We start from the raw sequence: 16,452 nt of genomic DNA, 5'->3' as shown, positions 1-16,452 counted from the left end.
TACACTGCTCAAGGCTCCCTGCTTCACTGCTCACACAGCAGTCAGTTATGTTCCTTCATTTCAGTACAGACATACCCCTAAGATGCCCCTGATGTTGCCACTCAACTCCATTCCTTGGTTTATCTGGGAGGACTTGACTCATTTCATGTTAATCCAGTTCTCAAAAAAAATCAATGATTATTTGACAGTGCAATTTCCAAGCTAACTGTGTGTGTATTAGGGTTCCTTTATGCTTCCCCTAAACCAGTTTGCAGGTCTTTTTCTGAAAAGCATGCCTTCACGTTGCTTGGTGCGCAGAATGCTACTGTCATTTTTACACACCCCATATATCACTCTGTGCGCCCTTAAGAATTATACCACCCATTTGTAGCAAGTCCTAGAACTTCTGGAAAAGCTTCAGATTTACAGTAAAAGTGTAATAATCATTCTATACATAGTACATCCCAAGGCTTGAGAAGCCTTTACCCCCATACAGATGTATAAGGTGGTACTCTTGCACAGAGAAGGGAAGGACCATGGCAGGTAATCCCCCACCGAAATACCATATGGTAAGAGCATAAGCCAAGCAAAAACCAACCAAACCACCCACAAAAAAAAACCCAAAAAAACCCAAAAAACACGGAAAAAAATGCTAACATGTACATATACCCCACAGCCCACCATCCCACAAACACCACAGTGCTGCAGGATAGTGATGTTCCGTCATACCAAACAGATACTTCCCTATTCATTCCCTTCCGTAACCCACTGCAGCAGGATCTGAGCACCTCTCTTGAGGTGAACTGAGGAGGGTTATCATCATCATCTCTACTATTACAGATAAAATTCAGTCAGCTGTATTTCCTGTTTGCAGTATCTTTTATTTAATTACTGACTGCAATTTGAACACAGATACATGTCTTGTGTATCTTTGTGTACATCAATGTTTTGGAGTACCCTTAATTAATAACACATACCTATACCCCCACCCCAATTAAAAAAAAAAAAAAGTGTAAAGAAAGGACAACTGTATTCTTCTGGTTGTGTTAAACCATACACATTTTTGAACTCTTGATACAAGCCAAAGCTAAAACATGAGACAGAAGCTTTTATCAGGACTAAATATAGGACTGATGTCTCTTCCAAACTGAGAGGAACTTAAAACAGCAAAGCAGAAAATTGACTCTTAACTTTTTTTATTTAAAAAAAAAAAAAAAAAAAAAAAAAAAAAGAGTTATCAGGAGTTTCAGGAAACCATTGACTATTAAGTCTCACTTAACAGCATCAAAAAGAATACAGCAGAACCAGAAACAAGACTGATTTATCAGAAGCATGTGTCACAAATAATGGGACATTAACAGGTACACATCCTCAAGTTAATAATCCTACTACTGAGAATGAAGAAATAGCCAAAGCATACTGAAAAACTAAATTTCTTGTTGTGATTCTTGAAGTTGATACCATTAGTTGAGGGAATAATTCCAGAGACTAGAGAAAGTTTCAATTATTCTACCCTGTCCTGACAAGATCTTGGCGTACCATATGCAAACAGACACATTTGCTGAATACTGCATCTCAGCAATCAAACTACATACAGTTAACACAAGCTTCAGCATCTTTACTAAAAAACAGGCTCTGCACTGGTGGCTAACTAATTCAAACCATGATTCCTCAACTCCGATGTCAAACATTTCCACATGAATGAGACAAAAGTTCTCCAACTCTGAACTCCTAAAACCCATTTTTCAATACTGCTGCCCACTCTGTAATGTCATGACTATTGTTATTTTTTTGGTGGATAGTAAAAGCAATTCTTGTATAGTACAATGAAAACTGTCATTATTTAACCCTCCACGTTGTCCCTTGAGTTAGGTATTTGCTAGCACATTACAGGAAGGAAAGACCACAGAACCTAATAGCACAAACTGCTAAAAAGCAATGGGATATTACAAGCACAGTGAATTTCAAAGGCAAGATTTTCTAAAACTTCTCTAATTATTAAACACAAGTCAATGAAATAAAACTTATTGGAGTACCAGTGGCACCTCACTGGGGTCATTAATCACTTGCTATTCAATTACAAAACTCTAAGCCTTTGTCCATATGATAAACCTCAAAGTATTTTAGGATTTTACATTATAGGAAAAAGTATCAAGTGTGCTTGATACAGCATCTATGTCATTATAAAGTTCCTGTATACAGAGTGGAATGATCACAACAAGAAATTTCAACATAAGCAGCTGAAGTGGAAAAGGATGAAAATACATTGACTTACTTTCTCTGTAGTTACAGTAAGAGATGGAACCAAGGATGGCGAGGACTCCGACTGCTTCTTATATTTTTGCTTGTGTTTATCTTTCTCTTTGTATTTCTATAAGTTATAAAAGAAAATATAACCTAAATTCAGCTTCATCTTTAACATAACCTATCTTATTTAGCATCAAGCATTATCAAAAGATAAGAGATGGTAATAATGTTCTGTGCTATTTTAATGGAAACAACACTAATGTTTTGAAATTTTAATAATACAATTTTATAAAAGCAAATCAAGTATTTAATTTGCTTTCAAAGTACAAACTGAAATTCTTCAATTATAGCCAGCATTTATGAAACCACTGTTGTTAGTAATATCCATCTTCCCAATGATCGATTAATCAACAAAAGAAAATGGATTAAAAACAGACATGGCTTCTGCTTCAGAGGTCTTCCTGCATTTCTCACCAAAGATTTCTATCTTCCTGCATTTCCATACCTGCACAGTATTTTTTCTTGGGATGCTACTGTAAATTAATGCAAGGTTTTAGCTTTGGCTCCCCTACTGACATCTCCACGCAGAAGAATGAAACTTGATTCAGATTTTCTTTCCAGAAAGGTGCATATAGTTTACATACTAAATAAGTATCTTCTTCCATATTAAACTGAACAAAATACCAAAAGCTATACAAATCAAGTGTGCTTTCTAAAGAGGCTGAGAATTTAGGGTTTTGTTTATTTGTTTTAAAAAAACACAACACGAAGCATTGGCAGTGTGAATGAAATTGTGCAGAAAGAAAAAATAATTTCTTAACCCAGAGCCTTCGGAATATAATAGAAGCCTTCCATACTGATAGAAATCAATTCAGAGAGGATTACAGAAGCAGAATGAAAATGGATTTGTATAAGTAAGTCAGGCAAATACAAAAAAAATACAGTCTGACAAAATTAACAATTCAAGTTATAATACAGAAGTTCAGTACTTTTACCAATTTAATCAAAAACAAGTCTACATAGTCACTTTTTCCTTAGCATCCTAACATGGTTTATTTAGACAGTCACCATCACAACATGCAGAGAAACTGCAGGTGTGAGAGAAAGTTACTTGTAAGCTACTGGCACTGAAGTATTTTGCTTCTTTAACTACGTATTTGTGGAAATTTTGTGTACTCAAACAAAACTCGGTAGAACAACATGATCTACTGCTATTTGTCAGAATGAGTGCTTCAACAGAAAGCTACCAAAAAAAATGCATACGTACGGATTGACACAAGGGGTTTAAAACTCCCACTGAGCAGCTTGAAAAGATGAGGAAGACAACTTAAAATGTTAAAAGTCTGAATAGCTTTATGAAACTCAGTAACTGTTTTGAATCTTAAAAATAATCCATGCTGATCCTTCTCTAATTATCAAAATTATTATCCAGACCCCCAAAAGAAAACTTAATTTTGTTCAACAGCAACTGCACAACCACTCTCACCAAGCACCAGGACAGGATCTAATTTGTGCATACTCTATTCAAGTATCACCAAGTACCAGCTTTCTGTTTCAATCACAGTGGAAGAAATATAGCTAGAAAGATGCTGATAACACACCAGTGCTTCACCACTGCTGAGCAGTGCCTGCACAGCATCAAGGCTGTCCCTCCAACATTCCCCCCTCACCAGCAGGCTAGGGGGTGGGCAAGGTCTGAGGAAGGGACACAGCCAGGACAGCTGACCCAAACTGACCAAAGGGATATTCCGTAACATATGATGCCTGCTCAGCAATAAAAGCTAAGAGAAGGGGGGGGGGCGGCGCCGGGCTGGGCGGGAGGGTGTATAGGGGGGAGCACATTCATTATTTATGACATTTGTCTTCCAGAGTAACCCAAAGCCCTGCTTCCCAGGAAATGCTGGACATGGACATCACCTGCTGCTGAGCAGACTGTAACATCTTTCGTTTTCCTTCACTTCCACACACCACCTTTGTTACTGCTTTATTAAACTGCCTTCACCTTGACCCACAAGTTTTTTTCATCTTATTTTCTCCCCCCCACCCTATCGTGCTGAGGAGGGGCATGATAACAGTGGGCTTGGTGGGCACATGGCATCCAGCCAAGATCAAACCACCACAATTTAATGCAGGCTTGTTGAGGTTGCTATAGATCAGGGAGGTTCTTTTTGTTTTGATTTGGTTTTTTGTGGAGGGGGGTGGTTTTGTTTGGGTCTTTTTAGACCTGGAAAATATACATTTGAAATTTAAAAATATATGGAGAAGAGGGATTCAAATACGCTGCACAGACTTTTCAATAATTTCTTAAATATGACAGTCTCAAAAGTATTATCTATACTGCCAGAAAACAAGCAGGGAGCAAGACAAAACAGAAGCATCTACACCCACAACTGCCATGTTATCCACCAGATCTGTTGATCCAAAAGCCTTTCATCAGTGCCAGCTATGCTAGCTACCCAGCTTACTATACCATCAGTGTACATGTTTAGATAAACCTGAGTAACAATTTCACTGATCCCCAAACAAGCTTCAAGAAGGAAGTTACAAAATAGAAACCTAAGCCACTGTCCAAGTTTCCTTAGCTTTTATCATTTTACTAGGCAATTCAAATCACGCAAAAGAAATTTATTTATAATTTTGGAGCCAAGAGGCAACGACTTTAATATGCTTTAAGATGAAACTTCACAGCAGTATCAGTAAACAATGGGAAACATTTAAATGAACATGTTTTACAACTCTTCTGTTGACTTTCTAGTGTTTTTACTTTCAGTGTTAATTTTGTCTGAAAGGACAGAAATAGAGAATTCTGATCAAAGGACAGTCAGGAGGACTTCGACATTCCATCCAACATTCCGTTAACAGACTAAAGTCACTTTGATAGTAGTCTCAACAGAGAAGGATGTGTCAAGATGGAAAAAAGGAATACAAGAACAGGGACAAGGAAAGGGTCATAAATGACTATGAGCCTGGAAAGAACATGCTGTAAGTTCTATAAAGCGAAGCATCAGCAACCATATCAAATTCCTCTCCCAGATCCAAAACAACACAAAGTTTGCCAGGACAGCTTACCAATATTACAGCTTACCACGCTGGGCCACTGGAGGGGTACCCCACCCAAAGGCCTTTTGCATACAAAGATCTCATCCACAGGAACTCTACTGGTTTAAACCCACATTCCCTCCTCCTTTTAGGTTATAGCTCCTCTAACACTCTCTCCTCTTTTTTTTTCTTTTTCTCTTGTTTTTTCTTCCTAAGGGAAGTTCAGAAGTCCTATTCTGAATACGAATTGACTCCAGATGCAAATAACAAAGAAGTGGAGAACATTTCACTGCAAGAAAACCTTTGAAAGGAATGCTCAGGTTTTACACTGATAAAATAAAAATTTCAGCAACAACCTGCTGAGATGAAGAGATTTAGTGCCCAACAAAGTGACTCCTCGGAGTTGCACCCTCTTCTCAACATAAAAGATGCATACAAAGCATTAGAGTTCTGAAATACCCACTTTTGGATCCAGAAAAGGAACAACAGAGGAACATGAATTCCCACAATATTTAACAAATATCACAGCTTTCAGTCAAGTCTGTCTCAAAGGACACACAAAGTAGCCATCTTCCCTACTGCCAGAAAAAGAACAAACAAAACAGCTGGCCCTCCACAAAGTCACTGCATGCTTCACTTTTGTAAGACCTCTTCTGATCAGCCACAGCTCTAAAAACAAAACAAAAAAAACCCACAACACAGCAGCAGCTCACTAAGATAACATCCACTCAGAAAGCCATGTGGAAACCCACCATTCTAAGGAAGGTAACAATATCAAACGTCTGATCTTTCATAAGCTTTACTGTATGGATAAAAAGGGCAGAAATTACTCTTAACAAGGACTGAAAATAATATTGCTAGTAAGTGAAAGCTAACGGAACCCTGACAGCAGACAGAACCCATGTATCCCATTTATATGCTCAGACTTAAATTTTTTTAAAGATTCATAGGCATACACTGAGATGTTGCCAACATCTGTAGTTCAACATAGTTGCCGAGCTGAAAAATGCAATGCTACATTCCATAAAAACAGAACTTGGTAGAAGAAACATTCCAAGGAAAAATACATTAAAAAACTACAAGGCCAACTACAAAATTGACAAAGGAAGCTTCAGCCTTGGCTCACAAATAGGGTTGGCCACAGACCAGATACAGGTAGGTCCTGAAACCTTTTTTACTTTAAGAAACATAAGGCTCGATTGCCACGCAGCTGCCTGGAACTTGAAGAGCTCTGATTTATGATGTAGCAAAATACCAATACAAAATATCTTGAGTTCATATGTCGTATCAATCAGAAAGCTTTATTTATCACTACGGATCTCATTTTTTGCTTTTGTTTCTTGGCTAAAGAATTATGTACTATCTTCTTAATTCCAAGAGCTACATGCTGCAAGATAATGAAACAAATACAGCGCCAAGATTTCTGGAATTCTATAGCACCTTCTGCACATTGCCCTCTTGTGGGGTAGGGGGGTGGAAAGGGAAAAAAAGCACGTTTTCATTTCTTCTATTTCTTCCACAAAGATCCAATCTACAAAATTATTACATAATATGATTTCACAAATATAGTTTGGCTCCATGTCTTTGGGTTTTTAGTTCATTTACACATTGGATCACTCTGAAGATCAGCACTTGCTCGTTCATTAACATACTTTCAGAGGGAACATTTATCAGACTACTGAATCAAAGTATCATATCATTGAAATATCAAATTAAGGATACATGTATCATTTTATCTTAGCTCTGATCTGTTACCAGCAAAATACATGTCATCGAATCTATCTTTCCACAGTTTGGACCTCATGCCTGGGAAGACTAAGTAATGGAAGAGAATGATAACTTTTCCAGTACAGATGGAACGGGTGAGTTTAATGGCATTATTAATTCATAAAATATCCACCTGGAAGTGTCATTTAACTTTTTCAATGTATTTACACTTATTTGCAATTTATTTTTGTCTCAGGAATACTGAAACAAACTCCTGCAAAGAGGTTTCCACGGTACTTCATTTCATTAAACTACGTGATGAAGTTCACTGTTACCAAGGGGGGGGTGGTGTGTTGAGTTTCCCGAGCCCTCTCTCACCTTTCTCACGTTGCTTAGCTTGTCAGACCTTCTGTGTGCCAATTCAAACTGCTAAAACAGCAGCAACAAAAACCAAAGTGCATTGTTTTCTGCTCTTTTAGCAAGTTAGGTTAGTTTACTGAAGGAGCATGAGAGATTGACAGTAGCAAAGACAAGAAGATGTACATGCAGAACAGAGGAGCAAGAGCTCACCTGCCCAGGAAACAAGATACTAACTTCTATTTTGAAAGAATTAAAACATATGCATGCTATCAGCAAGCACTAGTGCTCATCCCTTTAGACAAAAGTGCTTGGACTGATCTTGAAGTATTCCATTTTTATCCCCTTCTCTATTACAAAAACAGTAACCCCACCACCACCTTTAGTTGTCCCAAGTTTTCAAACCTTAACAATACTTTCAAATCTATTTTCCTTAGTGATTCTTATAAACAAAATCATTTGAACGTCTAAATGACTGATTTTTCCTCTGCTGTTTCTTGACTCCTTCAAATAATTTCAACATATCAGAACATTCGATTAGCACAGAGTACTCAGATTTGTGCTTTTGTCACTTTACAGATTTTCTGCACTTTCTGTCACTGAAGCTTGTAAATCCAGAGCTGTCACCATCAACACTAATAAAAGGTTAATAGAAAGCTGTCCATAGTTCTTGCTAATCCCCTATATAAGACCTGCTTGGCCTCTTGTTCATAACTAGTAGCTATGAGCAATATAACCACAACAATCCCAGAATGAAAGATGCCCGTGGTCCACAAGTTTCAAATTCAAATTCTGATTTATCTTGTTCTGACAAGAGCAACCCTAGCTCAGACATTCACCTATCTAACACTTTATACAGTATAACCCACAGCAGGAAAACTAAACGCAGTAGCAGCATTGCTGCAGTCACAGTAATAAAAGAATATAGGCACAGGACAGTTTATAGGGAGAGGCGGAACACTACCGCCAGCATTATTCAAATACATACATATTCAGCTCTAAGCATGGAACTTGTTCTGAAGTACCAATCCTTGATACAGTTCTCGAAATCCTCACTTCAACACAGGGGTAATGGTCAGAATTCTAGCCATCAGTGGTGAAAAGACTCAAGAATCAATGATAAAAATGCCAGCCAAAGTTTCTCGTAGGTGCAAGACTGACGCACAACTCTTATTGAGAATAAGCTACTCTTCTTTTGATATTTAACATTAAAATATGCTTTTTCTCTTATTTACACAGTTTAATATTAATGGTTGGTGATGGACGCTCAGCACTAAACACTTGAGCAGCACTTTATAACTTCAAAAATGGTGCAAAATAAACTACATCAAAGCAACTGTTTATCGCCCATGCTTACCCTCATTTATTCCTATAAAAACTGTAAGTATTTAAAACTTTAAAATATGTATTATGTTACATACGTATTATGTTACATATTGTAAAATGCTCCACTGTCTGCAAGGTAACTTAAAGATATCTATCAAATATATCCATCAAGAAATAGGCAAATAGAATGGCAAGCAAAAGGAATACATTTAATTTTCCTAGCTCAGTCAGCTTTACATTGCAGATCACCTTTAACTGCATATGGTCTACCAGCACACAAACCATTGTACCCCATGAACAGCAAATATATGCAACTTTTTAATAAAGTTACCAAGATTACCTTCTAGAAAACTGTTAGAAAGTCAACATAAAGTACTAATAACGTTATAATCTAGGAACCAAAGCAAAGAAAAATAGTGTCTTAAAGCACCTTTCGCATACATCTCTCACAGTTATAGCTACAGAAGTGTAGGAAGATAAACTGCTCAAACAGAAACAAAAATCAAGCAGCAACCTTAATGACATATTTTTAACGTTCAGGTGTCATCTAGTTTTCAAATTAAGACAAACAATGAAGCATGAAATGTTCACGTTCTTTGAAGTTCAGCTTACCTCTTACCCCAGTGGTTCAAAGTTACTCTATCTTAAAATGTGGTGGAGTACAAACATCGAGGACTGAAGTAAATGATGCTACAATACACCAAACTTGTAGAAAGATCAAAATCATAATCAGACAAAAAGTTGTTTTCTTAAAATTTTGTGAAGATATTGATGAAACTGAAGTAATATGTAAAAATAGCATAAATAATAAAAAGCAAAATAAGTAACACCTAATAATACCTCAAATATATCATTGCTATTTTTCAATTAAACAGGAAATCTTTTGGTTGATCCCTGCATCCTAAGGAAAACATTCAGACTAACAATGTGATTTTTCTTTAACAAACTACAACTCTTGTTTGAGGAGCATACTAAAAACTTACTACAGTAGAGATCTACTCAAATTTCTGATTCTCCTAGTGTTGCTCTAGAGACACCTATAAAAAACACAGCGAAGCAGTAGCTCCATGACAGAAACAAAAAAATAATACAACTTCTTCAGATAAATGCTTCAGGGTTTTGCCATCCATGGAATTTCAGTGTTACAGTCTACAGAGACAATTATTGCTATTACTAAACACTATTAGTTCATGTACAGGTTCTGCTGTGGCAAAATTTTGAGATTGTTTTCTTTCATGGTGAGAAGTAGAAGACTGAAATGTGTACTTGGAAGGGAAAAAGGACAGCTGCAACTAATGCAGTCTTACAAAACTCTACACCTTACAGAGTAGTTTTTAGGTGTACCTGAAGTGGTGTGTTTGTCATTTTGATTTTGTAATAATTAACTAATCCCAGGTGCCAAGCTTAATACTATTATGTTGTTTCTGCTAAGGTACACTAAAAGCATTACTCTTTTTTTTTTTTTTTTCCCTCCATAATATACATGATGCGTTACTGTAAGGTTAGAAAAATATAAGGTAGTCAAATCAATAATTCTGTGATAAGCATGATAATGGAAACAGAAGTTCTACTTTTCCTCTTACTAAAATAAAAGGTAAATAAAAACAAGTTTATCTGCTTACATAGCTCTTCCTCACCTCCACAAGAGATCATTTTGATGTGCCGTCTCTACCAACTGGTGCAAACTCCAGTAGATTGCTTACAGTTTATTATCAGGCTGACACAGAATAAGCACAAGTCAACACAGAACTTTAGCAGGCAACAAGTCAAACAGCAAGAGGCCACCTTTGCTCTTAATCCCGCAGACTTTAAAAATATATATTATTGAATACATTCAAGAGTAGCTTTCTAATGAAATTTGGTTTACACAGTCACACTCTGTAAGTCCTCCCAAATAACTAGGCTTTCAACACAATTTGACATGAAGAGATATGGTAAAAAAGAAAAATTACACTCCTACAGAGTCAGTAAATAACAGGTGTCCAGAAACAGAAATACTGTTCACTGGCATCAACAGTAAAAGACTGAAGTACGAAGTCACCCCTTTTTGAAGTCCAGGGAACCCACACAAAAACTCAGTTTTAGAAAAGAGGTTCTGCAGCTCATAGATAGGGTATTAAAGACCATCTCTACACCAAGCTACATACGGTATATGCTTACTGACCACTTTTTAAAGCTGTTTTAGAGGCATCCTTCTTTCCCTCTGACTGAACAGAGTTTGAAGAAGTCCACTTGGATACACATCACTGTTAGTATCCATACCACACAACTGTCATTTGAATAATATTTATCTTCAATAATTAAAATTGAAGTAATTCTGAAGTGGTTGCAAAACAGTTCTAGTTATGTTTAGCAGTCCTACAATTTTGCCTCATGTGTCAAGAACAGCTGAGAGGATCAAACAGTCAGATCTACTAAACTGATTAACAAAAACTTTAAAAAATTAATGAAAATGCAGTGGGACCGTGGGATACTGCATTACTGAGATGAGTCTGGAGCTGTCTTCCCTGTAAGTTGCTGCACAAATATTCAAATAACATCATTAAGTTTATGAAGTGAGGCAATTAACAGAGGAATGACATAATTAGAATTGCCTTCACAACACTGTTTTATACAGTACTATAAAATGACTCTTCAGGACTAAATCAGAACTTTTATTCTTTTTTCTTAAGAGAGGAAAAAAAGGAAACCATTGCTTATTCAGCTGACTGGTAATCCAAAGAACCGCAGTCTGTTCCTGGTTTGGCCACAGGATCTTATGTGATGAGTGGCAGGTCAACTTTTATCTTTTCACAGTCGGTTTATTCAGATAGCAAGGAATACATAATGAACGCTTGATCTGAGTGTTTAAAACTCCATTTTTAACAGCCCACATAGAGCATTAAAATACATTTGAAAGCATCAAATGCCTTTCTCCCAAATGAAATTCATAGCCCTGACGTATGAATGTAGGCTTACAACATGTTGGGAAAGTTTGGCCAGTTCAGAAGGCAATTCACAAACCAACATGCCACTACTCTATGGAAATTTTCAATGAGTACAAGTGTGCTTCAAATTTTCCCTTCTTATGGGCCTAACAACCAAACTCACACCTACAGTGGAACATGGTGAATGTCACACACTGCTTCAAACTCTTCTCAGAAGTTCCAAGTTTCTCCCCTCAAAATCAGAGAAGGTGTAACGTTTCTTTAAGAACAGGACAAGCAGCAAGAAGATGTCCATAATGAATTCCCTTTAGCAGTAGCTCAGTGTTTAGCACACCTGTCCCATCTCCTGCATTTTTAGGTTCTCCTCTGACACCCTCCAGCTTCAGTAATAGTGCCCTGGGGCTCATCATCACTATTTTGCTTTTCTTGCCTCTTCAGTCACCACTTCTTTCACATTTACAGTCTTCAGTCACATGCCCATCTTTGTTTAATTTGCATCATATAAGCCATCACAGTGAGGAGTTTTAGATTTCCCCTTCCTCCTCAGCCAAGACCAAAGCACTTTAGAAGAAAAGGAATTTGTCCAATTCAGCTGCCATATAGTAGTTACTATGTAGTAAATTCACATTTTTCATAAACCAAACATATAATGCTAATTGTCACATAAGTGGCAAGAAAGACTTCCTTTACAAAAGGTCAACCCCGGACATGTTAGGTTCCTTCTTCAGTCCCTTCCAAAGATAAGGTCATTCACACAAGTCATTCTTTAACTACAGAACATGTAAGACTGAAATCACCAAACAAAAAATCTGTAGCCACAAAAAGTTAGGTGATTAACAGTTTTAGGAAACTGCAACTTTTTTCACCACTTGGTGCTTTTTACTAGAATTGTATTTTGTTATTATACAAAATATAAAGAAAATTAAACTTGGTAAGTGAACATGCTATAACATGCCATGAGAACCAATCAATGTCAAATAATTGGCTAATGCTTCAAACTGCATTGCTTCACTTGGTATTACAGGCCATGAGATCTTCTGGATTACCATGCTGCAGTTCACGCAAGGTAGAAGAAACCTTAATATCCAATTTCTAGAAAACTTCAAGTCACAGAAAAAGGCCAGGACTTTCAAGGCAAGCCACAATATTAACTACTTCTAAAATAAGAACCACATTAAATCACATCCAGAGCAGAAGCTGAGCAGCTGGCAGAAAAAAAGAGCTGATACATTGGCCAAACATGCTCTATTGCAAAGTCCCGCCAAGTATTCCCTGAAGATTTTACAGGTATTACAACCAGAAGGAGCACAGTATCTCCACTGAAAGTTACTTTAAAAAAAAAAAAAAAAAACAACCACAAATGCCTTTGTAGGTTTTGTTAACCTACAACAACAAAAAAACCCACACCCAAAAAACAATGGCAACAGGTTTTTTGCACTGCTCAGACATACAAAACCTAAATTGAGCCTCATGCTCAAAGTTTCTTCAAATTCAACTTCAAAAGTTTTTTCAAGGCGACTCAAATCCATGCATACATTGCCACAAAACATGACTTGAATTTTGATAGCGGTAAAAAACTAAGAAAACAAATAAAAATACAGCAAGTATTGGTACACTTTTACAACACAGGTAATTCTGTAGTCTGTAATTCAAGATTGGTTTCTTCCACCAATGTGTTACTAAGAAAAAAAGATCTCCAAAACCCCAGACTTCTATTATTTTAGTCATAAGTGTAGATTTAGAGGTACAACCACATTGCAATGCACACTCTCTTCAGCATTACCAGATGAAGATGGAACTATTTCCCCACACCATTAACCAGATATAAAGACAGTTTTTAGAAGATTACCAAGAACAATGGAGATCAACCTCCATCCAAAGTGAAAGTGAGCTTAAAAACCACATCAAGTATTAAGGAGATTAAAGGTCTGAAAACTGACATTTGCTATCCAATTTCCTGTCACTATAAATATAGCTCCTTCATATAATACACATTTGGTAGATACATTCTTTGATTTCAATTTTTATGTAATGATACTGAATAATGCAAAACTAAGTCTACCCACACCTGCAGAAAAAGTCCATTAAATTTGTTGTACAATACGTGTGCAGGTGAGCAGTTTTGCATGTATTCTTAGAGGACTAAAAAAGAGCCAAAGCAAATTTGCATTATTGTGCCACTGTCTGTTATCACCCTGTGTTGAATTTAGATTACAAGCTTCCCATAGACAAATAACTATTAATGTTATAGCAGTAACAAAAACATAAAAAATCATTATAAATTTCAAACTTTTTTAAAACAATATGTAAAGTTAAATTGTTAAAAGAATACACCAACAATAGAAATTACAGTCAGTTACATTCTTTGTAACCTCACAGGAAGATTCCCAAGTAAATGACACAGTATTTTGCCATTACAGCAGACTTGAGCACCAGTATTAGTAAGATGTGTCAACAAGAAACATCCGTTCTTTGATGAGAAAAAGATGTAACAGGTTGAAACATAAAAAAGTAGATGCACCTGTTTATCAGCACACTTGCTAAAATGTCTACCCCTGGTTTTCTTTCCCATCTAGTCACAGAGGCTACATCAAAAACACTCTAATGGAAAACTAAAGGAAAGGAAGCTGCATGGAAACAGCCTTCCCAAAGGATACATTTCAGTGTGTATCCCAAAACTGACAATAAACAGAAATAGGAAGGTGCATGTACAACTGCACCTACAGATGTTCCTCATTGGACCCCAGCACCTCTAGTTTAACACCTGTGTTTATTATTCAGTGCTTCAGGAACAAGACTTCCTTCATGCTTTTCAGCAAAAATTAAATTTATCAGAAAGTGCTACTATTAAGCAGATGTGCCACGTAATTAGCAACGACAAATCCACTTACTTTTTTCTCCTTCTCATGATGTTTATCCTGAGAGTGAGAGGAAGAATCACTTAAACTTTGATCATATGACCTATTAGATCCCCGTTTGCTCTTTTTCTAAAAAGAGAAAATATATTTATAGATAGAGAAAAGGAATCATTTGAATAAATAAAAAGTATAAAGCATTTCAACTGATAAGATGCCTTACTGCTTGAAGAAAAAAAAAACCATTCAGTTACTAAAAAAAACTGACAAATTACTAACACTAATAAAATTAATAAGACTACCTAACGTATACCAGGAAAAAAGCCTATCCTTGTATTGACTTTCACACCTCCCATGAGTTTGAAAAGTATGCTTTCCACAAAGAAATGAGATGTGCCACTTTTTAAAGGTTAAAAGATGCTAGACATACTTTCAAGTTTTCATAACATAAAACAGAAGATGCTGCTCAAACAAACACCACATGAAGCCACAGTGCTAGCACTGCCACATGCTTGAAATGCACTGTGAGGTGGCTGGTTTATGGCTTCATGATTTATTATTCAAGTGGCCTGTCCACAATATTTTCATTAAAATGGTTTAAAAAACAGGATACAGAATGCCATGGTCATGTATGCATTTACAAGCAACAGATATAACTACCTGTATTTCTGTAATGTTTGAGAGGCTAGTCTGGGTCTGCAAATGCTTTACGCTAAGCCAGTGTTCAAAATGTTTGTTATTTCATCATAACTGAGGTAGCATTATAAAGACAATTCAGGTCAGTGCTTTGCCAACTGAAGTTTTCAGTGGTGTAGTAGATATACATCACCCACCATTTTCAGCAGAAAATACTAAACACCTGTATTTACCAGGCATCAACAGTCATAATAATCCTAAAGAAACACTAAAACACTTAAACAATCTTGCCATTCTTTACTGTTCTTACCACCATAGCTTCATAATGGAAAGCTAACTAACTACATGTCAAGTACAGAGTTATGTCTTTATCATTAAACTTGCTTTTTAAATAAACCTACATGTTCTCAATCACAGCAGCACTGGAACATTCAAATCAAATCCGTAACAAGTGTAAGAGCTTGCCTTCACTGCTAAGAAATAGACCACATTTGTTCTTATATATACTTAACTCAAGATAATAATAATAAAGTATTTAAAAATCTTAGCGTAGTAAGGGCCTAGAAAGCCCCGACTTATCTTCCTTAGGAAGCAAACTCATCAATATTCACAAAAGCACAGAGCTAACCTCACCAAGCTTATCTTCTAGAAAGTAGAATGGTTCATTTGCCCTGTGTTTTTACCTCAGTGCAACCCATTCAAAAGTCACCCAAGTATTCGCCTAATTCAACAGTGAAAACAACTAATCAGCAAATGTAACTATATATACAGGAGTAGCTGAAGTTAAGTCTATATATTTTAATTTTTATAATTCAATATTCCTAATAACATATTTTAAACATCAGTAAATCCTTCAAGTCCACACATACACACACACAGAGAAACAGGTATCTGAAACTGTTAAACTGGTAAGTGATAGGGAAAACTCCAGATATGTGATCCAAAACCTACTGAAATAACAGAAATTTCAAAGTTTTTTGTTTGCTTGTTTGGTTTTAAAAAAAAAAAAACAAAAAAAACAAAAAAACAACAAATCTCAAGTCACTTCCTTGAGCTTGTGTTTCAGAGAACTTACAGGCAGGGAATATCCACTGGCTACACGGTGAGAGATACAACAAAAGGAAAAACACTTGGGGGGGGGGGGGGGGGGGGGGCGAGTACAGGGAAGAGTAACAGAAGCAGAAAGAAATGGAGGGCTTCTTTATTCTCTAATATACAGGATAACAAGTAGTATTTCCTATATTATTCTGAAATGGACTACAGTCATAAGAAGCCAACTAATCATATAGCAAAAGAAAACATTACAGGAACTCAAAGAAAAAAAACACTAAATGTGCATGCTATTTCTGGCAGAGGGGAAAAACCCACACATCTAGAAA

General features: G+C 36.5%; 1 protein-coding gene across 5 annotated transcripts in view; it reads right to left on the bottom strand.

Moving 5' to 3' along the window:
- MLLT10 (MLLT10 histone lysine methyltransferase DOT1L cofactor) overlaps positions 1-16,452 on the bottom strand; it is a 136,903-nt gene that overhangs the window by 68,484 nt on the left and 51,967 nt on the right. For 4 of the 5 annotated variants that reach the window (XM_056337512.1, XM_056337510.1, XM_056337511.1 and 1 more), the window contains exons 8-9: positions 14,474-14,569; positions 2,255-2,350 (exon numbers count right to left, since the gene is read on the bottom strand). In XM_056337512.1, the coding sequence (XP_056193487.1) occupies positions 2,255-2,350; positions 14,474-14,569 (192 nt within the window). The remainder of the gene's footprint in view (positions 1-2,254; positions 2,351-14,473; positions 14,570-16,452) is intronic. The other variant, XM_056337515.1, reaches the window with a different exon arrangement.

The sequence above is a fragment of the Falco biarmicus genome, chromosome 4, assembly GCF_023638135.1.
Source record: "Falco biarmicus isolate bFalBia1 chromosome 4, bFalBia1.pri, whole genome shotgun sequence".
Taxonomy (NCBI): Eukaryota; Metazoa; Chordata; class Aves; order Falconiformes; family Falconidae; genus Falco; species Falco biarmicus.
Note: the sequence above shows the minus strand (reverse complement) of the source record. Positions and strands in the feature narration are given on the sequence as shown.